Raw genomic sequence first — 24,821 nt, 5'->3', positions numbered from 1 at the left:
AGATGAACTTTATTACATAAATGCGCAGTGCTCTTGCTAGCTTAAGCAGGCTCACTGCTGCTAATACCAAATGCCAGGTTCTTCTCTCAAAATGGAATGATCACAACACTGAAAGACCACAGGGGAATACACTGCAGTTTGTGTTCTCATCGACATCCATCTATTTCCTTAATTTTCACACTTTTTGTTTTATTCTTTTCCATGTAAGGCAGTAGTGCTTGTTGAATGAGAATTACAAGACCTTTCACAGCACAACCCCAGATAGTAATTTCTGGATAATCAGTTCAAATACTCATTGCTCACCCTAAAGCCTAGTGGAGCTAGTTTGCCAGGCTAATACACTTCTGAAAACAGAAGCATCTGTTGTGTATTGACTCCTTCTCTATTTCTGTGTTTAGTTACTTAATTCTGTATTCATGAAGGAATCCCATCCAATGGCTAACTGGGTCTTTGAGAAATTTCTGTTTTATTTATCAAATAAAGAGAAGTGTAAATGTGAATGACCACATGCAAACTCCAAAAAAAAGACAGTCGTCAACCTGTTAAGCTCATATTACTGGTCTGAATCCGTAAAATCTCCTCTGCTATTACAGCATGTTGTCATGCTACTTGCTGTGACAGATGTTTCCCATGCAAAACAAACAGAAGCTCTCAATGCTGAAACAGAAGATATTTCTAACACACTAACAAATTAAAACAGTGCTTCCTAACCTGTTCCCAGTCTCTCTAAAGGATTCTGTCTGAGCAGCAGGGTAATCAGATCCTGGGCATCTGGAGGTGGTGCTTCGTCCTTTTCAGGCCAGTTGATTTCATCTAGCAAAACAGAAAGTTGTGTGTTATTATTGAGGTCTGATCCCAACATTCAGCAGAAACTGTGTGAAAGCTCCTGTAGTAAGCTAGCAGAAAAGCCAGAGTTAAGGCATCTTTTTACAAACTGCTCTCTGTTGCACCCCAGTTACTTCTGATTCTGATATGCTCTATACAAACTCCATAAACATAGTTACATTCCCATTTCCCTCGGAAGTATCCTTTAACCTGAAACAGTGTTTAACAACAGAATACAGGAACGCCTGGCTCATGGAAAACTACTGCAAAACATTAGCACAACTTGTATGCTGTTCCTTCTATCTGCTCCATGCCCCCCCACCCCAAGTCATGGCTTAAATTTCAGTTCTGTTCCATGGAAACTGCTCTTAAGATGGACAGAGCTGACCTGACTCAGCAGCCACTGCTCACATCTGTAATCCTTCTCTAATGGTAGCAAACTCCCTGAAGTTATTACTCCCACGACTAAGGGCCAAGGTATTGGACTCTGGAGAGATACATGCCAATGGAGCTTTTTCTTCCAAGTGCCTCATACTTCAGAGGAAAAATCACCACACATACTGACTCTTGTACTACTCAGGCTTTTGCACTTCATAGCAAGTTGGATCTAAATCATACAGAGAAGATAGTAAACCCTGCAGTATGCAGGTAAGGCTAAATAAAAATTCTGACAAACATTCACTTAAATTAAACAAGGGAAAATTGTGCCAGTTTCAATATGAACATGAACTTTATAACAGCTTACACAGCAAGTTTTGTCTGATTTTTAGCAAAAGCTGCCTCAACAAATGTAATATATTGCAAATTTAGACAAAACTGGACAGGTTTCTTGGGAGGTACAAGGATTTTGGCATCAGAGAAACAGAATGCTAGCTCAGGAAATACAGAAGGTTGTTAAGGATTTTGTTGTCATATGAACTAGACTTGTTCAAAATGACCATCATTGGAGAACTAATCAACAGAAGCTACACACAAGTTTAATCTTTGTATTTCAGACTTTAAGGAAATGTACCGAAATAAACAGGCATGAAATGTAACCTGTTTCTGATGTGTTGTTTTTAACCTCCTTTATTTTAGTAATCTAAGTTCATGCTGAGGCCTCCCACAGTTGTACAATCTGGGGGCAGGAAAGGCAAGCTACAATGAAGGAGTAAGGTAAAGTGACGGGGCAAGATTTTAAAGTATATTTTCAAGTAGAATGTAGATTTCACCCACAGCAACTGGAATAAAAGTCTAGGTTATAGATTGGGTTCTTCACAAGACTCATGAGGAGTGGCTGAGGGAGCTGGGGTTGTTTAGTCTGGAGAAAATGAAGCTAAGGAGACCTTATCGCTCTCTACAACTACCTGAAAAGAGGCTGTAGCAAGGTGGGGGTCAGTCTCTTCTCTCAGGTAAGAACTGATTGGATAGGAAGAAATGACCTCAAGTTGCACCAGGAGAGATTTAGATTGGATATCAGGAAAAATTTCTTTACTGAAAGAGTGGTCAAGCCTTCGAACAGGCTGCCCAGGGAGGTGGTGGAGTCACCATCCCTCGAGATGTTAAAAAAATGTGAAGATGAGGCACTTTGGGACACAGTTTTGTGGGCATGGTGGTGTTGGATTGACTGTTGGACTTGATGATCTTGGAGCTCTTTTCCAACCTTAATGATTCTATGATGTAACATGGCCTTTACAGTTGAATACAAGCAGACCATATCTTTTAGCACAGGTAACTTATTCAACAAGAGTTCTCCTGCAAATACTGACGGTAAGAATGGTTTCATATTTAAAATAGAAGAGAAGAAACTGACAAGTCAACATCAAAACAAAAAACTAAGCTGAACAACAGCCTTAAGAGAATGAGTGGGAATAGATCACGTTTACACGCTTCTACAGATAATTTCTGGAAGATAAATGGACACATTAAAACAGATAAAATTATTTATATAAGTATCATCTATATTGAAACACATGACAATTTGTTTTACAAAATGTAAAATTAATGTCACATGCAAAATAAAGTCTAAAGTGCAAATTTAGTCATTAACTTTAGACTATTCCCTTCCCTCCTCCCAGTCAAGAGAGCATAAACACATGTGCATGTGTCCAGAAATGCAATAAAAACATGAGTTATTTCCATGCTTGCCTGCCTACAGCTTCCACTGCAGTTTAAATCTGATTTGGAAAAAAATCATGAATATGCATCGGAGCCATGAGGCATCTAGAACAAAGACAGGATTTGCTGCTTGTGTTAATTAAACAGTTGATTCTCCTTGCCACTCAGGCCTCAGTGTATTGCACCAGAGAACAACATTGTTATAAATCTATAAACAGCTAAGATGTCGTATAAAAAGGTCACATAGTAGAGGCAACTGACAAATCCATTTCATTGCAGTTTATAAACAAGTCTGTCTTTCAATATCAGAGATGGAGGAAAGTGAGATGATGACAGCGTTGCCTTAAGTACAAAAGGGGATCTGCTGCATTTTTCGAACACTTGGAACCAGAGGTGTAGTTAGTTTTGTTTCTGTTGGGTTTTGTATGCTTGTTTTGGGTTTTTTTTGGTCTTAGCTACTGGACCTTTTAAGCAGACTACAAAACAGACTAGGAAATACTCAGTAACAGAGGTGCCATTCTGTTAAACTTTTGGCATAAATAGAGGCCTTCTATATCTACGCATCTGGGAAATTTATGAAAACAGCAGGCAGGATAGTAAACAATTCTGTTTAATTATCATTCAATTTTGCCACAAGCCACATAACAATACTTAGGGTCAGCTTGCAGGTTAAGATCTAAAAGGTTATTGAATTCTAAATGGAAGAAGAACAGCTGCTACAGAAATAACATTACACTACAACAGTCACCAATGACATCATTAACAATCTGTGAACTGAATTTGTTTCCTTCTCTTTCTCATTATTTATTATTTGGGAGACATTTGTTTTAGGGTTTTATTACATCTCTGTTAATTTCTTCATTGTGCCATGAGGCATTTTCCCATTTATGCAAATTTATTTTAACCATTTCTTCTCTGGTATTATTTCTTTATTAAAGACTGAAATCACTGTGCCATAGCGGCACTACTTTTCTACTAATACTGCTTTTCTTTTTCAAAGAGTGCAGCTTAACCATTGTACTCTACTGCATTTCCGTACTTAGCAACAATATACAGTAAATTCAGCTTTATAATCCAAATTTATTCTTATTGCTTTGACAGCAAATTGTGCATTGTAATACTACAGTAATAGTGGGATTTTGTGCAAAACTAGCTTGAAAACCTAGACAACCAGAGACATTGTAAATATCGAAATGTTTCACAGCAAGCTAAGAAATTCAGAGGTTTTTGTGATGATCCTCACCACTGATTACTTGTCCAAACAGCTCTTCTGGAGTATCTCCAAAGAATGGCACACACCCAACAAGAAATTCATACAGGATAATTCCCATAGCCCACCAGTCCACTGGTTTTCCATAACCCTGTCTCAGAATCACTTCAGGAGCTATGTATTCAGGTGTACCACAGACCTAAAAGAAAGAAAATAAGCATGATGGTAGAACAAGTCTAATTGAGCTGCCGTGTAATTTATAATTCTTGAAACGTAAAATAATACGGAAGCATGGAAAAATGAAATTCAGTAGGTCAAACTCTGCTGAGTTTGCATAACAGCAAAACATTTTTAGAATGACCTAGCTACCTTTACAGGCATCATAACCAACATTTGTGTATCTGTCACGCAATGGACAGTTTGCTTTTCATACCTGGGAGTCCAACACAACAAATACTTTATTTAGCTTAAACATATCCTTATCTTTACATGAAAGTTCTGATGGCTTTATCTTAAGTAACTTTGAGTGAACAGATTGTGAGCAAAGGTAATGAGGCATGCTTAAAGGGAAATGGGCCATAGCAAGGATTTCTAGCACCCTTGGTTGTACAATGCATCCTGAGCTCCACAAGTACTCTGCTGAGACTTCTGAATTCCTTACAAAAACAGTTTTCCGTTTGTCTCTCTCACAGATTGACTTGCACACAATTAGGCTGTTCATCTTACTAACAGATCCTAGTTTAGAAAGAAAAAAGCCTAGAATAAACTGCAGGGTATCAGTAAAAGTAAATGACAGACAACTGGAACTCCAATGCAGAAATAACAAGAGTCTATATAGTATTATGGTACATTCTGTTGGCTAAACAATTAGAGCATTCAATGTAGAAATGAAAAAGGCTGTGCCTTACTTGTTTGTCAAGGAATTCTCTGGCATCCTTCTCAATGTGACCCTCATAGAGATTAGTAGTCAAACTCATTAGCCCGACCTTTGACAGACCAAAGTCTGTAAGCTTTATATGGCCCATGGACGTTACCAATAAACTGAAAATTAGAATGATATGAAGTTACTGTGATATAATTCAACGTTATGTGCTTACTATTATACTTGGAGGAAAATGTTTCATTAGCACTGCAAAAACAGAGAGACTAAAAAGTAATTTAATCAGGTACAAAATAAACAGGTTAAAAATCTGCATGTCTGTTATGGTTTAAGGGTTAACAGCCTGAAAGGGAAGGACAGGTGGTGTCTGTAGGACGCTGGGGGGTCTGAAACCAGTACTGTTTCCTCCCCTTTCCAGCCACAGTCTATAAAAAACCAAGGAGGCCTGAGGTTTCACGGGCTTTTCCTGGTTTCCTGGGCTGCTTCCTGTCGCATTTCAGAGTGGCTGGGGCTATGTCCATGTGCTCGGCAGCATCCACCACCACCCGTTCCCAGAACCACTGCGGTCCCTGGTGACGAGTCACAGCAGTCCCACCACCCCCAGCCACGAGGCACTGCTCAGACACTTCCACTCGGGACTACTGGGATCGGGTTTTGTATATATTTAAATATCCTTTGTCCTTATTAATTCCCTTTTCCATTCCCCTGTTGTTCTTCATTAAACTTGTTACAGTCTTAACTTCCAACATTGTGTGAAGCATCTTTTTCTCTATTCCCTTTTTTTTTAATCCTCCCCTTGGGAGGGTAGGGGACAATAGAGACAAAATCCTGCTCCCTGTGCCTTAAACGGAGACAGTCTCTTACAACTGTTACTATTATTATCAGATGTACACAAACTTTTTATATGCAACTGCAAAACATCTTATAGAACCATACAAGTATTGGGAGCTGAATGCTAGATGCTTTGAAGAAAAAGGAACAGTCATCATCTGAAAGACCTAGAATAGAATAAATGTTACTTTTTAAGTGAGGTGAGCATTTTCTGTCTGTAACATGCTGGGTCATTCCTTTGAAAAAAACTTCAGGTATAAAGTTAACTTACACTGGCCTGAGGTATCGTGCTATGAAGGTACTGTCACTCAACAGACATGACTACCATTTTATTTTTTTCTTCAAATGTGACACAGGAAGAAGCTGCAACAGCCATAGTTTTTAATACAGCTCCTTGCTGTAGTGTTATTTACATGTATAGGAGCAATATTGTTAAAAAAACCCCAAAGACATGCAACGGGAAAGATTCCCCAATCTGGTCAATCTTGTCTTCATAAATGCAAGTATCTGCAAGCTGATGATACTGTGTATTAAACAATATTTTAAGAATATTTTGAAAGATCTTTTCCTCAATGACCAAAATGCATTTCACTCCATTTCAGCCAGTAAAGTACATTTTAAAGAGTTCTTTCGGAAAAAATGCATTTTCCTATAACTGCAGATAATTAAAATTCAAATATTGTGCTGAAATTGTGAATCTACATAACATTCATAATTAAAAAAGAACCAAACAAAAACACTCAAAGCACATTTACACCTTTCATGTATTATCTAAAAATTTTGAAGTCCTTTTTTTTGGTTATATTCCATATACATACTTGTCTGGTTTTAAATCCCTGTGTACAATTCCATAATTATGAAGGTATTCCAAGGCCAGAACAGTCTCTGCAAAGTACATTCTTGCCATGTCTACAGGTAAGGGACCCATGTTCTTCATCAAAGTAGCACAGTCTCCACCTGTGGAAATAGTACAAATGCACTACATGATGCTATAAATTCTGAGTTGTATCAGTATAATCCACTTATACTGCAGAAAAAGACACAAACTGTAGGCATAAATGTTTATTTTCCAGTCACACAGTGTGAAGCTGGAAGCAAGCAGTACCAGGGTTCAGCTGGAAACCAATAAAGTCTCTGCTGCTACTTAAAAAGAAGAAAAAGCGCCCCCCCAAAAAGCTCACACAACTGTTGCCTGGGTATCTCATATTGTACAGTCTCTGTCCACTGCTCTCCTTCAGTGTCAGCACCCTTACAAACTGCTTCCTCTTTCCTCTTTAGTTGTAAAATTAACTATTACAAACACCCCAACATGTGGAAATGAAACATGAAAATCTGAACTCCAGAAAAGCAAACACCATTTCCACACGAACTCTGAGTGCTAGGACACTTACAATTACAGCCTACAAGGAACTTATGCAATGAGCAGTTATTTCCCATTATAGCTGGAGCACAAGTGTTTTACAAGCTCTAATTAGGAGATAATGACTGGGGAAAAAGCCACCTTATTGGATTTATATCCTAAATCTGTATTGCTGGAGTACAGAGGACACCCAGGGGGCCTTTTCTAACCAGAGAGAGGTTATTTTTCCTTCTCGGTGCAAGGAAACTCTCTTCTTCCTCTGTAAGACAAAACAAATGCATTACCTTCTACATATTCCATGACCATGCATAAATGACGTCTTGTTTCAAAGGAGCAGTACATGCTAACAACAAATGGATTTTCTGCAAATGTCAGGATATCACGCTCGACGAAGGCCTGCTGGATCTGGTTTCGGAGGATGAGATTCTGCTTATTAATTTTCTTCATGGCAAATCTTTGTCTGGTTTCTTTGTGTCTCACAAAATAAACCGCACTGAAGAAGTTCAAATTGGAGAAAAAAAGAATAAAGACTGAATAACTTAAAAATCTATTTTTAAATACTTTTTTTTTTACAAATAAATACATGCAGTTTTAAAAATTGTTTATGTATTAATATAAAAGACCTGTCTTTAATTTAATGTAGCTAACCTGCCTTTCACATTAGAGAATGGCTACAGACCTTATTTTGTTTCATAACAAGGACGGGTCTCAGTCAACACAAATTAGTACACAAACTAGTAACAAATAGCTCTCCCTCCCCATCCCAAAAACAAACAACAGATACAGCAAACATACCCCCAGCAGATACAGCAAATGTTCTCAGCTCAGATAGATTTTGGGCGTTGCCATTAACAAAGGATTATGTACAAAACCCAGCTATAAATCATTCTGACAAATGCTTATTCTGTAAGTGTGCTGTCAGATAATTATGACTCAGACTCCATCCTGGGGATTTTAAAACATGTCACAGGTTTCTCATGAAGGTTACTCAGAAGTTGCTTGATGAGGTGGATCTCTCATCACCAGGTGCAAAATCTTCTGTTCCTGGTCAGTTCCTGATATCAGCATTGATCCATACCATGAGTAGGTCACCAGTAGGTAATGCGAAACAAAGATCACTGCCCTACCTGTGTAGTAGTATGTGGGATTAAAATGCATCTTGACATGCAAAATTCCACTGGGGTACCAGGTACAGAGTTGCCTATAAGCTTGGTTAGATAAGCTCAAGGCAGTGAAGGAAGCAAAATGAAAGAAAAGTTCACGGGGACAAGCCTTCTTACTTTCAAGAAGGAATCATCATGCTGTGAAATACTGACACGGGATGTTACTGCTGCATTTCTCAAAATCCCTTGAGGCAAATCCTGAAAACATTTGCCTTGCCTGAAATCTACCTTTTAACATTTAATGCTTATAGCATTTCCAGTATATAATTACCACAGCAGTGAGTGTTTATAGGAAGAAAGGACAAAAAGGAGAAAATAGAAGGTGTAAAAAAATGAGATTCAATTATGCAGGTTTTTAAATTCAATTTGTTGTTCCCATGAGGTCCAATTATCATCATAAAATTATTTAAACATAGAAAGCAACTCTGGCCTTACTATTTCAATGAAGACCTTCCCACAGCTACCAAAGTTGCAGGCACTGAAAAAACCCCAGTGTGATTCTGCTTTCCTCTGTGGAGGAAAAATTCTGCTAGACAATAAAGTTCCTTCTGCTGATTCCAAAAGCTTTCATTAATCCATGTTCTTGTCTGAGCGCAGGCAGGTAAAAGACACTGCACCATCATGACAGTAGAGGAAAACCACCTCGGGCAAAACCAAGACAAACCCCACCCTTTGTGCCTCCTACTGAGTCTCAGTCCCTCCCGCCCCTCCCACGCTGGAATAAAGAGGAGTTACTCAGCTCCAGTACTCCTCCCTGCTGGCTCTCAGCCTCCCATGCTCCTGCACTTCTACCTACCGCTCCCCTCATACTCATTTCTCTCTCCAACCCCTCCTTACAACTCCTTTCTGCTGCTTTTCTTTCCCTGACATTCTGATTTTACTCTCCTTTGTTGCCATCTCCTGTCAGTCAGTCTTAGCTTCTAAATCTCCTGTAATTTCATCTTTCTTTTTCCCTGTTTCAGTCCCCTTGTGCACTCCTGGCATGTAGAAAAGTGAGGCCTTCGGGTGTCTGAAGCTGCAATCCTTCAAAAAAAATAAAGTTACATGAATGAACTGAGGATTGTCTGAGGAGCTGGCAATGCAGGTCCTTCTCAGAGCTTTAATTTGGACAGTGCTCCAAGATGAACTCTTGAAATACAGACCTCAACCAGAGTGTATTATTACAGCATCTTAACAAATGCCCTCTGCAGATCATGTGGATCTGTAGGGTCATTACTAACATATTTAAAGATGAAGAACCAGTATTCCTAAGGACTTTCCAGTTCCGTAAATATCTGGGACATGTCGGCTATGTTTCCCCAGCTCTCTAAATTGCATTCTCCAGTCTTGCAGGCAACAGGCAGGTACCTGTGTAACTTTCCATTAGGATTCAGTTATTTACAATTCCTCAGAAAGAAAAAATAGTTTATTTCAAGTGAACCAGATTCATAAGACAACTGCAACACAACTGTCTCTCTCATTTTTACGCATGCATACACTGGTTATTATATAGCATTTTTAAATCATCTGCAACATATAAAAACATGTAACTTCACTTATTCAAATCCTTTGATCACAGTAACCCCAGCAAACAGCATTTATGTTTTACAAAGAAAACTATGCCCTAGCCAGCAGCATATTATTCCTGCAGAAGACCACCTTCCTTCCTCCAGCACACTCCCAGGTCACAGCAGTGATGCTACTTCCCCAGCCTACCGGTACACTAAATTAAGCATACTGCAATGCTTGTGCCCAGGACTGCCTGGTACCACACCGGTACTGCCTGCTTGCAGTACGAAAGAGTATTAGAATTTTGTCAATCAAATGATAAATAGAAAATTAAATCTTCCCAAAAAGAAACAGTTAAACAAAGTAGTATAAATTGCCTGGACATAAAAGAAAAAAAAAATCTTCCATGTTTCTGCACGTAAGTCGGGCTTCAACTTAATCTGAATGGAAAGCTCAGAGTAAAGTTTACAATATGCTGAGACACTGAGACTGAACTTTGAAGTGAAATGATGGGAACAGCCACAATGACTTCTAAGCACGTAACTTCATCCTGGGTAATTTTGAACCCTGATTTGCTAACCTTGAGTAACCTTCTGTTATTGTATAACAGCTCACGGTGTAGACTGTGATGGCCTTCCAGTTTCCATTCGCTTTCCTTAAAGCTGTCATGTTGCCAAATTCTCCTAATATGGCATTGAACCTCCACCTTTTCCCTACCCTTCCACAAGGCCTGCTTTCCCACAGTGATATCTATTCTTTACTTTTCAGAAGGCTACAGCTGGAGCACTAGACAAGAGTTTACCTTTGATTTCTATGTGCTTTTAAGCAAGCACAATACCTCACTCCCAGTTTCTTGGCCTTGATCGTTAAATGCAGCTCATGATTTTCAGTATGCCATAAAGACAACTGTAAACTTGAAGATTCCTTTACCAGAAAAACAATGTATTAAGAACATCCAGACCATTCAATTGCTCTGCCGATTCATTCAATGACAGTGGTACGCGCTCTCTGCCTGCAAAGCCAGAGTGGTGTTACTGCAACCTCCCACGGTTTCAAATGAAGCATTTGTTTCCTATCTCCCCCCTACTGTTTTCATAAAATGGTGACAAGAAACTTCCAAAACATTGCACATGTGTTAAAATAAAAAAAAAGAAGCGGAAGCATTTAACTGTGTTCCTGAATTGTTTAAACTTAAATCTTATGCAATCTATCACTTAAATCTTACAATCAAGATTTCTATTTTTTCTCTAAATTACTTACAGGCTTCAGGCCTGCTTCACAGCTCTTCAGTAACTTCAAGATTTAGAGTCATTTTACAACCTTGTCTACAGTCAGTGCCTGAGGCTAATGTAGCTGTGTCACTTGCTTTGACCCGATTCAGTAATTTGTCAAAGGACCTTGAATTCCTTGTGGAAACACAGGTACTGTATTTGCCATTTAAAAGTTACAGTTGCTGACCAGGAACTATGCTTCATTTTCACAAGCAATTTTCTGAGAAGAGCCTGCTAAATTCTGTAGTACCCTGGAATTATGTCTGATGTTGTCTCCAGTGAAGGAGAGCCACTTGTGAGGCTGTGATTCATGTTATGGCAACATGGTAAAGTTTACAGGTATTCAAGATCAGAATTTACAAGCAGCACTGCACCACCTCCTAGCTAGGTGAAGCCCATGACCAGATCAGATTTATTTGGGGGCAGAGGGAAATGCTGTGTAAAGCACTGCACCACTCCTAACATGAGCCACCAATACAGTGTGGGTCATCCAAGCACCCTGAAAAGGTATATAGCCTTCTCTCAGTGATGTTTCGACTTACCCTAGTCTGCCTAGGAACAAAAGAGAAGCTTCCCATAATCCTTCACTCACAACTGGTACTAGCACTAGTTCCAACCTGTCACATATTTTGACTCATAAAACCACCTCTCCATACCTAACAGTAGCAACTTCTGTCTTCATGGTAGCGAATAAACACAGCTGCAAAAATGGCAAAACCACTGTCCAGAAATCCTATGTGTAAACTCAGTAAGAACTGTTCTGTATTTGCAAGAGATGCACTTGAGAAACTGAGCTTCTCACCAGTTTGTAGCACGCTGCACATTCAGGAAGGACAGAATTAAGATGTTCAACACAGCAACAACCTTTCTTTACCACCAAAAAAAGTGCATTAGCTGCCAGTATTAGATCCTCACACACATGGTAACTACAGAAGAAAGATAAGGCATTTGGCGTGTGCTGTACTGGGAAAGGAGGCTCACTCGAGTGCAATAAAGTAAACGAGTTCAAAGTTCACCGTTTTGAGTAAGTCCACAATGAATTATGAATGTAAGATCCCTAGCACAGAAACTGCCAACCTTTATGTTCTGAATGACTCTTTAAAGCTATGGGCCTATAGGAATCAAAGCCTCTTACTCTGCATAGACCAGTCACTCACAGGGGTAAACAGAAGTGGAAAAGAAATACAGCTTATTAGACTGGCAGTCTGTTCAGAGGTGGTGTTACTTCAGTGAAACTACAAAGCCAACTCCCCCCATTCCCTTCCCCTTCTGAACTGGCAGCTGCTAGGCTGATGATGAATTAACCTGACTGACAGGGTGTTATTCTGCAGCTGGGTAACTTTCTTAGTCCCATTCCCAATGCAACTACACATAAACAAGTACTGTCAACTGGGTGGAAAAGGAACAGGAATGAGTACTCACAGGTTAGAGGCAGCAGCTGCTCAAGCCAACACTGTCTCAGAGTTATTAAATTTATCAAGCAACATGTCCCAGTTTGAGCTAAATAGAACTAATTCTCTTATTTAATGATTTTACTCTTCAGTTAAGTCTCTAAGTGACTGTACTTCCTGAAACTAATGGCATGTTTTTCCAGACAGTATCTGCTTCTACAACTGGTAATGCTTGATGTTTATAGTTACTATTGGTTATGGCATGTAAATATAGCTCTTGCTTATACTTGTGCCTATGGAGACCAAGGCCACTGTCACATCATGGGTGCTGTATTGGGGTGTTGTAACTGAAGGTGTAACACTTGCAGGGAGGAACAGACAGGACAGATGACCAAAAACCGACCAACAAGGTATTCTATCTGATATACATCATACTCGGTATAAAGCTGAGGGATCACAAGGGTCAAGCCTCTTCTGCCATGGCTGATGTCTGTGCGGAACCCTGCTAGTTTGTATGCCTCTGATCCCAATCCTGCTCTGCAGAGCCTCTGGTGATGTAACTGTCATTAGGTGGAGGACTTGATAATGGTTTTGTATATATTTATAAATAATTTCATTATTTTCCTATTTACATTATTATCCTGTAGTAGTAGTATTGTTAAACAGATATACACAGAATGTTATGAGTTGGAAGGGACCTCGAAAGATCATCCAGTCCAATTCCCCTGCCAGAGCAGAATCACCTAGACTAGGTCACACAGGAACACGTCCATGCTGGTATTGAATATCTCCAGAGAAGGAGACTCCACAACCTCTCTGGGCAGCCTGGTCCAGTGCTCTGTCATCCTTACAGGGAAAAAATTTTTTCTTATGTTCAGGTTGAACCTCCTACGCTCCAGCTTGCTCCCATTGCACCCTGTCCTGTCATCTGACATCACTGAAAAGAGCCTGGCTCCTTCCTCCTGACACTCGCCCCTTACATACTTATAAACATTAATGAGGTCACCCCTCACTCTCCTCTTCTCCAAGCTAAAGAGACAACACCATTAGCCAGTCTGTCATTTATGTATTATTACTGTCTTTGTTAGGCAGACACAAAAGTGGTATCAAGTGTTTGCTTTAAGCTGATATAGTTATCCATTAGTGAAGAGCAACTGAACTAACATCACTCACATCCCACAAATCAAATGTAATTTTGTTTTGTTGAGCTCATTTAGGAAACTGCTGATGCCAATATGAAGAGATTACCTGCTACCTCTTGGAAAATGCGGTACGAAAAAAACATTGCTGTTTTTGCAGTGAGTGTTTAAAGTTTGGGAAGTCAGAGAGACAGCCTGTGAAACCATTAATGGCTTGGCCAGCATCCTACATGTTTACTGATTCACAGCTTGTTTAACTTCTTGTATATTCCCAACCATTCCCAAAAGCCTGATATACCTCATCTACTATACACTCATTTAATTGCTCTACAGATGAGTTTACCCAACCAATTAAAAGCAGAGAACCGCTAAGATATTTACTCAAACCTTCACAAACCCAACAGTTCATATTTAAACCCATCACATTTAACATATCTGACAACTCTCTGCTACAGCATGCCAAGACCAGCAATTACCCTGTCAAGCAGTCAAAGCTTTCCATTTCACTAATGAAGGCAAAAACCCCACAGAAAAGCAAAGACAGCAGAAAGTTGGGGTTTTTTTAAGATTGGTTCAGAACTAAACCCTCCATTATATCATCAAAATAAATAAAATATTCCAGTAACATACTAAATCTTTAGTAAGTTAGAGCACAAAATACGCCCACTGATGAATTTGTGAGATTAAATCAATGAAGCACCAGCGGAACTCACACATATTTATGTTATTTCAAAAAATTAACGGCCTGGAAAAATATGGAAGGAGGGGGGGAAATCCTTGTAGTATAATAACAATACCTTATTTTGTCTGTTTATACTTGTAATAAGCTGCAATAAATGCCTGTAGGGCAGTTTATTGCTTTGTATTAACAGATGGCACAGGTATTATTGCTTAATTATGCTCCATTTTGATAGGTTAAAGAGCATTTAAGCAACTGTAATGTGTTCCCCTTTAAACTTGACCGTAACTTTCAAGTAAATCTGACATACAACAGCGGAAACCTTCAAGCACATAAATAATTTTGAAGAAGGATATCCTAGAGAAATTAGGAGAGCAAGCCTACCCAGTTTACAGCAGCTGGGGGTAGGTGACTAGGTGCTACAATCACTTTTGAAAATTAGCAAATACTTTTGAAAGTTTATTTTCACACAGTTCACCAAGTGTGCTCCTTTCCCTCTCTGTTAATTATTAAGGGGCTGTACCTTAGTTTTCTTTCTTGTTCTTGATTTTTTTCTTCTAAGAAGTAACCTAAAGTCTACTTTTTTATTGTTTGCTTGAGCATGGAAGCAGTAACACTCCACTAAACTGATGATTTTTAGTTTCTCATACTACCACAGTATAACCCATCAACCTTACAACTGTTTTAACAGCTGATAAAGATAATAATGATCCATGCAGAAATACCCCACACTCTATTAGCTCTCCTTTTCCTTACAAATTTATCAAGGTCTCACTCAAATCTTACAACATTTATATTGCCAATTTCACATACTACTGGCGTTAAAAAGGTGTTTTGGAAGTATTGATTTTCACTGCCAGAAACATGAGAAAGAAAAAATTCCACATGTCTACACATCTTTTGTGCCATGACTCTTCATCCTTTCTTTTCAACCTTTCCAGATCCTTCTCTTGTTTCAAATGGACAAGTTGTCTCCAGCCTTCATTTCTGAATGGCTTTTCAAGGTTCCTTGACTGTAACCCCTACAGAGCAAGGGCCACAGGCCGACCCAGCCTCTGACTTGCCTCACGCTGCTCTTCACAGAACGCTCTTCTGTGGCCGCTCCCTCTCCTTCCCATCTCTCAGCATCCTAAAACTGGGCAGATCCACTGACTCAGACGTTCTTTTCTCCTATGGGGGCCCACCCCACATGGTTGTTCTTTTATCTCCAGTAAGACAAAGAGGAAATTGGGTAGGAGATGAAAGGAGGAAGGGAGGGGACTAAGCACCTGCCAAAGGAAAAAGAAAGGGGCGCAGTCAGGGAGGGGAGCAGCAGCTACTGCTACTGGTGGAAGAAAGGCTTTTGAAGTCCTGGGGTAATTGGGAGAAACTGGCATAATGTAATGAGTTTGCCTAGGGAGAAATTCTGAGAAAATCAATTGCAAAGAGGTTGAATAGTGAGAAGTTGTATTTGGATATTTACATAAATTTAATGCATGTTATGCTATTTCCTTCAGGCGTTTTGCCAAACTACATAAGCAGGTCTGGGCACTAGTAATAGCCTCCACACAAGCTATCATGACCAAAAGTAATAGGCAGTACTAAATGCCTCCTGTCCCAGAGCTCAGGATTACCTTTAACTAAGCACGATCAGAGAGCGCATTACTGTGCCCATCAGCCTCAGGCCACTAAAATGGCATGCAAAACTCCAGTGGGCAGATTGCAGGTGCTTTCTCTTCTATGACCAAGGTCTCTTCAAAGAGTGCTCAGCCCTATCAGGTCGCTGCTGCTGCTTACCTCAAGCAGAGGTCATGCAGAGTAAAGCCCATCTGATGAGGTCTGTTCTGGAGACCACCACAGTCCTCTCCACTGCCAGGCTGTGACACAGACTCATCAACATAGAAACTCCTTTTTTTTTTTTAAACAATACACCCTTCCTAGTCATGCAGGTTAGACAGATCAATAGTTCCTATCTTTTCAGTGCAGAGAAGGAGCCAAACAAGGGTCTAGGAGACAGTATCTGATCAGAAAAGAGGACTGAAGACAGACTTCTGCTGCTGATAGACATGATCCCTGCACCCTGTCTTCCTCCCAGAAAACACTGAGGTCATTTCAGGCCAAGGCTAACATAATTTTCTCTTGGTCTTCTAGGATATCTCCAGATGACTCACATACCACTGGGCAGTGAGTTGCGCACTTTCCAAGTACCCATAAACTAACCAAGTAAGAGCAAGTCCTTAAAAGCTAACTAGTTAAAATTTGAGGATAGAAGTGTTCAGAGAGTAGCAACAGAATAGTGCTGCCCTACTTGAGGAAATTTGTTTTTATTTCACCAGTATTTTTTGGTCAAGTAAGCACTGATTTTTAACAATCTGCCTCTATACAGATTTCATTCTGTTTCCCATCTGCATAAATAAAGGCTATTTGTAGTATTATAAAGGTGGCTTTAAATCTGCTTTTTGATTTATTAAGACTTCCATCTTTGGTACTGGCATGATAATCACTTCTGAAAAATCTTTGTCATGTAGTATTCAGTGTTTTAATTTACTGCAGCACACAGCAAATTCATTATTGCCTAGCAGGCTTTCCAAGAAGTTTTTCTTGTGAGCTCCAAGTATTAGCAACAAAACAGTAAAGGACAATGAAGAAACCAGCAGTGTAAACAAATTCATGTAAACACACAAACATCCCTGCAATAAGAAATAATGGGAAGCTATGCAAAAACAAAATGCAAGAGAGTTGTTGCACTTATGGACTACTCACCCATAAGCTCCATTACTAATCAGTTTAATTGTTTCAAAATCACTTTCCTGAGGTTTCCTCCGCAGCTTCAGTGAGGTATTAGAGCTCTTCAAAGTAAAACAGGAGAAAGAACAAAGTTAATGCAGTAGTAAAATCAGGGAAAAATAAAAACAAAACAAAACAAAACAAACCCCAACCACCACCAGGCTGTCACACTCTGATGAACCAGCTAAAAGCTCTGACCAGTTAGCCACACAGCTAGCACAGAAGAGGGATCAAAAGGGAATTCCTATCTGGAGTTACACACTTTGTGAACACACTTCCCACCAAGCACTCCTTGGCCACTGCCTTCCCATAACTCTGACTCTGGTAATAGAGCCTGGTAGTAACAAAATGTAGATGAGGTCTCCTCCATTCAAACAAACTTTTGTACATTTCAAACTAATGTTAGGATATATTGTGTTATAACTTAGGATACTCTGTGAAAAGACACAAAATGAAAGAAAAATAAAGACAAAAATGCGGTAACATTACAGAGGTCACTTTCACCTACTTGTATGTCAGAACATTTTCAAAATGGAGTTGACCCCAGTAACACATGACACTTTCCTAGCTTTAATTAATCTTGAAGATGTAAGTGTGACTTAAGAGTTGGAGTGCCAAGGGAAGGGGGAGGGAGGATGGGGATGATGATGAGGGCACAAGACTTTGAAATTCAATATTCCAAACCCACAAGATCCTTTTCAAGATGTTTTCCAAATCCCCAAGAAGTTCTTCAATCCCTATCCAGGAAATTTGGCAATAGTTAAGGTTGAAAGCTGGAACATTTTCAATTAAGTGCTTGCTAACGAAAATTCAGTGCAAGATTAGTGAGTATGTTAATATAATGAACTACATAGGAGCAGAGAGAGACTATTTATTAAACTGTTTAGCCCACTTGCCTGCCAGTACAGAATTCTTCCTAATTGCATATTTATGATGATTTTGAATGGTCCTGTACTTTTAAGTTATGCTTCCTGTCACTTTCCATATGTGTTTATTCCTCAACTAGGCTTTGAGAAAATGTTTCCAAATATTCACCCTATATTTAGCTTTATAGACTTCATTTAATCACCTCTCCACATTACACTCCTTTATTACACTGTGTAATAACCCTTCCTTTACTTTTTCAACATTTGCACAACAGAAGTAACTTCACAATTGCAATTCCTTAGCTATTGCTAAGCCAGTTTGCACCTTAGATTCTTCTACACTTCAGAACTTCCTTTAAGCCTTCCTGTTATTCCTTCTGTCTTCTCTCCAGTTTGTCTTGTATTCTTCCACTAAACACTGCTCAGGTCTGATACAGTATTTGGAATGCAGATGAACACAGCACAATAAGAAACAACCCTCATGTCACAGCACTGATGCCTTCATAGGTGACATTTGGCCAGAAAATCAGAAATTATCTCCAGATAATGAGACATGCATCAGAGGATGATGTCTTTTCTGCAGTGTATCAGAAGTAGTTTTAACATATACGTCATGCTTGTATTTTAAACTCTAATGTAAATACCTGTAAAGTACCGCTGAATTACCTACGCATCCCTCAAAATTGTCATTGCTTTTTTGCTATCCACTTGCACTGAATATCAACACTAAATGATCAGAAACCCATTTACCCTGTTGACTGAAACCCAAGGCGTAAGAACCAACCTATAAAAGGAGGAATTTAAATTGAGAGCATTTAAGCTCACAATATTCAGCCCAACCAACTCCTCCAACTAATTTTTTCTTCCACTAACCTGACCAAGTATCTGATAAAATATTACTGTATGATACCCACTACTGCAGCATCTAGGAAAAAAAAACTAGGTAGAAAGTTTTGTTCTAGTATTTTTGCGAGCCTTCTGTCTGCTGAGCACCATGGTGTTAGTCTGAGGATTAACCACTGTTCTATTCGAACTGTTTATACATAGCAGGAGAAAATACAATGGGGGGAACACATGTATTTTTCCTTGCTCATATTCAGCAAGAGCAGCAACATAACAAATGTAAGAAAACTTACATTTATTGATTCATCCATTTCCAGAGTTTCTGCTGTCCCACTGTCACAATTAGCTAGCTGTGCTATTTCTGAAAACAAAGATTAGAAAAGATTTTAAAAAACAGCAAATACAAGGCTAAATTAAAGTACAGCAAACCTGAGAAGTGACACTTTTCTGCAATACTTAATGAATATGCTGTCCTATCTGTAATACTTGCCAAGTAACTTGGATGGTCTCCAAGCATATGTAAAAAGATCACACCTGGAAAATGAAGACCTGCTATTCAATCCCTATGTAATTTTCCACTGAAGAGTTCAAACATCCATGAAGCAACGAAGAATGATCCTGTTATCACTGCTGAGATGTGAGAATTCAGAGATTCGTGTGTCATCTGATCATTAAGGGAAAGACGGCACTAATCTGCTAAAACTCCTGAGGATCTTAGCCCCAGAGGGGTAAATTGTAGGCCCCATGTTTCTTGGGCTCCTTCACAGTTTGAGCAAAGAGCTTCTAGTTCAGACAGAGACAGACTCCAAATGGTTTGTACCTTCTACACAGAAATGCCGATAAACCTAACAGAATAAGATAAAGGCCATTTTCTTCCTAGAAGCTAACCCTTCATGGAGTCACTGATGCAGACAACTTATCTGGGAAACCAAGATTTTGGGGGTCTACAACTTGTCCTGGCTGCTGCTGCCAGAATCAGCCTATGCTGCAGAGCTCCTAAGCCTATCCTGTTCTTCAAGGGCCCAGTAACTAAGAATTCATGTGAGTAATAAAAGCTAGAACAGGACAGTTGGTAGCTGAAAGACCCTGGAAAGCTTAGCATTACTTTAATCATGTATATAGTTAATTATATAGTTCACATAGCTAAAGATGCAATTTTATCATACTTATGTGCTGAGGATCAGGGATAAGACCACTTGAAATTTGTGAGCAGCATTTTTATCTCAGGACCGTTAACTGAATTTACGAGTATGAAAAATAACTGAATACTGAAACAGTATCTAAACTAGATTTTTCTATATAATAACTATTACAAGGGAAATTCTGCACAACACTTGCCATAATAATTAAGAGCAAATTAACCACACAGATAATTTTCTATTGAAACAGCTGAAGATTTAAGGAGTAACTCTCTTTTGTTATCAGTATCCAAAATAAAATGTTTGTAAGTGTATGAATAAGAAGTAATAAAAGTTTCACTTAAAAAAACAAGCAGATCTGTAAAGTGTTAAGGAAGTGAAAAACAATCCAAATATTCCACATACAAAGTCAATGAACAGTAGAAGTATCTCCACTGAGAACAAATTTTTTTTTTAAAGTGTCTAAGCTAAAATTATATAGGCCTAACTCAAAAATGGGAGTGGACTGCCCTGGAAAAAGTCAGTTTGTCAAAGTAGGCTTTTTATAATAGAAGTGTTGATGAAACCTTTATTGTACAGGTGAGAACAAAGCAAGCTAGAATAATATACTTTGATAGCCTTCTCAACTGAAATTATTTCCATAAATAGCAAATTAAAATGAGCCATTTTTAAACAGAACTCTTGCAAAATAACTATTATCTGAGAAATATACATTATTTGCAAGCAGTAGGTAGTAATGGAACGGAACCAAGAGTCAGCTTTCAAAACAGGGACCTATGGAACCAGTTTGCAATGCCTGAAGAGATTTTTAAAACTCATCTAAATACCATTAAACATCTGCCCTTTTTTCTTCATTAATTTAAACCATTTCTGAAGAGTCATGATTCAAAAAGGTAAAGATGGTAATTAAAAAACCATGGGGAAAAAATTCTCCCTGGAGAACTCTTCAGAAATGCAGCCACCAGTCTCTGATAAGTGACGAATCTGTTGTGGTATTGCGTTCAGTACAGTATAAATTTATCTGGCATTATCTCCATGTAATGCATGCCTCATTTCACTCAAAGAAAGGACAGTACAGCTATGGCAGCAAACAAAGGAGGTAAGCAGAGAAGGGTCTAAAGAAGCAAGTTGCTTTTTTTTGCAGAGGAAGTAAAATCCTTTGCATGAACATTTATGAGCAGACATAGTTTAACAACTTAGTTGAAAATGCAATTCTGTGTTTTAGGGTAAATGGTGCTACTGAGGTGGGTTTTGTTTGTTTTTGAAAGATTTGGCCGTCTGCTATTTAAACAATTTAAAGTATCTTCTCTTTTTGCATACAAGGAATTTAAAGCACTCTCAGAAGGATGACCTACATGCAGTATTTTTTAATAGCAACGAATACAGAGTTTCCAAATAATCGTCTTCATAAACGATTAATTCTAGGGCATAAACCCATAGTGCCATTCTTTTTATTTTTGCTTAGGAAATGTCCTTGTATATAGGGGCACCAATTTAAAACCAAAACCAGATCATTTAAGAAGTCATTGCACAGTGATTTATTCTGCTTATAACTTTTTTTGCAGGGAAGCATTAATATGAATTGGATGGCCTGAATTATTTGATCACAAATATACATATATGCTGATACACAAAGTAACTCAATCACTCCAACTGAATCAAAGATCAGTAATCCATACACCATACACCCCCTCAGTATTTACTGACAGACCATATTGCCCTTCCCTTCCCCCCCCCCCAAAAAAAAACAACCACATTTCAACTATCCTGGAGTGCTCCAGAGCTTACTTTATAATCAGTAATATTCAATTTATGAAATGTAATTATAAGATGTGTTCTACATGAAGTACACTCACGTAAGTATTTAATCTCAGAAAACAGTATCCCTTATTTGTATTTAGCATTTGTTTCTAAATCTCTCACACAATCAACTGTTTAAAAAAATAATAAAATATATTATTAAACTTAGGTAACGTCAGATTCTCATCCTAAGGAACACTTTTATTCAAGTGGCCAGAAAGAGTCAATCAGTATGACAAGGTGCAAGTGGCAAAACCAAGGTCAGTAATACTAAATCCTCAACCCACACTCCAAATTTTACCCTTGATTACTGAAGAATTTCTGAATTGTCAGTCTAAGCCAGACCAACAGCTCTCCAAATCCAGCAGACACCTCTTTATCTTGCAGAGAATTAACGTATTTCTTGAACTTTTCCAGTATTCACATGGGAAACAATAGTTATGTACATTTCCCAATTTGTCTGGCATCCTTTCTGCACCCTGATTCCAAGCAAAAAGCACCACAGCTGCTTTAATCTATTTCTCAGATAAAAATACTAAAATTGGGTGAGGAAGTCCTTTAGTGAAGACAGGAAGCAGAATACTAATAGGCTTGACTTTCTTTGAATCTATTAATGTAACATGAGTATCATCTATAACAATATCCAACCTAATTGAATTGAATCTTACCAAATTCCTGACAACATCCAGCCATGCTGAACTTCACAAGCTGGTGAAGATGAACAAAAAAGTTTTCCTTTAACACTCTTACAATATACTTTTGAATTAAGGAAATGTGATACTGCATCATGAGAACTGGTTAAAAAAGTTTATCATAGTTTTTTGCTATTATTTTGTGTTACCGAGTCCTCTCCTAGAGATCCCCCTTGTCTTGGGTCAAAGGAAGACAAGCTAAAAGGCCCTAGCTAGACTCATTTTCCATGACGGCACTTCTACCGATTTATTCCAAATTGCCCAACTTGCACTGAACGCAATGAAACAATTTGCATTTGTCTCAGAGAAGATGATCTGGTTGGGAAAAATAAAATTACTTCTTTTTCCTAACACTGTCCTTAAAAAGAAGAATCAGGAGAACAAAAGTTCTGCAATGGTAATAGCTCCACGAAAACCCAAGTTCTGCTTACAAAAGTCCTCAGCATGGACACAAATTACTCAGGAAAATAAATCTTTGCAGTTCTTATAGGAATGTGAAATACTATTCTGAGGGACTCTAAGATGGGGGAACCTGAGGGGACCGAGAAGCAAGTAACAGCTCAGCCCAGTTTCACTTATACCTATGGTTGGATAATAGTCACCATCAAATTACATCGGTAAATTTCAGCTAGAGCTAAAATAAGGTCTCATTGCCAGGTTGGAACAAGTATCATTGATACAGTGTATTTGTGAATGACATTCACAACAGAAAAATCTAAAGACGGCTTTTTTAATGCCTTTGAGTTTGAGAACTGTGACGGTTAGCAAACGCTTGCTCTGCTACTTTGACCCTTTTCAGGTTCACACAGATTATCAGAATGATTAAACACACTGAGAAGGAAGAATCTGGGAGCCTATAGCTGGACCAGGAGATGCACTTACCTTCCAGAGGATCTTTATTTAAGCCCAGCTGGCTAATAATGTATCGAGGGATGTCTGTTTTAATGCCTTGCCCCTCTTTAGCATGCCCTTCAGCTGCTTCCAAAAGATAGTAAAACTCTTCAGGATCAAATTCCTGGAAGCAAAATAATGACCATCATTCTCTCTGTAGAAACTGAAGTCTTAAAACTTAACATACAAAAACTCCTTTGCTGCTTCTATCAAAAAAAATTGACGTTTGCCTCATTAAAAACAATACCTTTATGTTCTATTACTAGTAGTCCATTACTGTATTATGATTCTTATCTAATGTAATGTGTTGTAAGCAAAGACATTTCATACAATTATTTTAGAGCATTGTTTTGTAATAGTAAAGTTCTTTGTCCTCAGAACTTCCCATAATATTCACAATGAAATAACCCATAACCAGAAGCGATAAGATTTCACACAAAAAAGACTTCATCCCCCTGCAGCCACTTGCATATAAAAGTCCACTACTGAAATAAAGAAACTATGTAAATGTATTGCCCTCTGCTTTACTTCTAAATGAAATTTTAAACTATATTTAATCATATATATGCACTGTTTTATGGAAAATACAATTAAATAAATCATTAACTTCAGAATGAAGCCAAAATCATAAGTTGAAGAAACAACATTTGAACTTCACTGATCCAGTTGTTCCAAAACTATAGAAATGTAACATTCTCCTCTGGGAATCAACCATATTACAATTGTCATTTATACCATGCCTAAAAGGCAAGCCTCAAAAAGGAACAAAAAAGATTTGAAACTCAAAACCCTGCCTATCCCTCAAGTCCCTTGGAAATATGTTTATTTTACTGCCTTGATAGATGATAAAATAGGAACATTGAAAGGAGCATTGAAAGGAACACTGAAGGCTTTATGGTGTCTTGTTCTGTTTTTGTTGTGGTTTGTTTTTTTAAAATAGATTTTCTCTATGAATTCATACCAAAACATCTCCCACATTGCTATTGCACTCTTCAAGATGTTTGGCCCAACCATAGATCACAACAGATAAAATGCTTAAGAGTGAGAGCGAGTCAAATTCATGAAACACTGATATAACTAAATGGACTTTTTGCTGTAGGACGTCAGTACTGTCAAAAATACCTGCAGAAGCCAGGCAGCCTGCAGAGCTATTGAGCTTCTCTGCTGGTAATTTCATTGCCTGCTGCCACTCCACGGGGCTTTCACCTGCATGCTGGGTCACAAAGCTCCTGTCTCAGCTCTTCAGGCTACCTATGACTTGGGAACAAAACGTCCCAACCTTGGAAGACAGCTTGAAAAGTCAGGTATCGTGTTTCATTTTGGAAGCACCCAAACTGCTGCAGCTACCAGGAGGAGCCATGGTGCATCTGAAATGAAGTGTCTCTGGAATTTTCAGTGTTGCAAAAGCAATCTTAGTTTTTCATTTGTCGTGAAACAATTTTCATCATCCTCAGCCTACTCCAAAGGACTTACCACAAACCCATGAACCG

The 24,821-nt window shown here is 38.6% G+C and overlaps 1 protein-coding gene across 1 annotated transcript in view; it reads right to left on the bottom strand.

Annotated features, from left to right (window-relative positions):
• Positions 1 to 706: 706 nt before the first annotated feature.
• The window catches only part of LOC104539285 (microtubule-associated serine/threonine-protein kinase 4-like), a 33,146-nt gene continuing 9,031 nt past the window's right edge, over positions 707 to 24,821 (bottom strand). The window contains exons 5-12 of the mRNA XM_010182764.1: positions 23,323 to 23,455; positions 19,103 to 19,170; positions 17,077 to 17,162; positions 7,488 to 7,696; positions 6,662 to 6,800; positions 5,041 to 5,173; positions 4,166 to 4,331; positions 707 to 813 (exon numbers count right to left, since the gene is read on the bottom strand). Coding sequence (XP_010181066.1) covers positions 707 to 813; positions 4,166 to 4,331; positions 5,041 to 5,173; positions 6,662 to 6,800; positions 7,488 to 7,696; positions 17,077 to 17,162; positions 19,103 to 19,170; positions 23,323 to 23,455 — 1,041 coding nt within the window. The remainder of the gene's footprint in view (positions 814 to 4,165; positions 4,332 to 5,040; positions 5,174 to 6,661; positions 6,801 to 7,487; positions 7,697 to 17,076; positions 17,163 to 19,102; positions 19,171 to 23,322; positions 23,456 to 24,821) is intronic.

This window comes from Mesitornis unicolor, unplaced genomic scaffold, assembly GCF_000695765.1.
Source record: "Mesitornis unicolor isolate BGI_N332 unplaced genomic scaffold, ASM69576v1 scaffold9494, whole genome shotgun sequence".
NCBI classification, from domain to species: domain Eukaryota; kingdom Metazoa; phylum Chordata; class Aves; order Mesitornithiformes; family Mesitornithidae; genus Mesitornis; species Mesitornis unicolor.
Note: the sequence above shows the minus strand (reverse complement) of the source record. Positions and strands in the feature narration are given on the sequence as shown.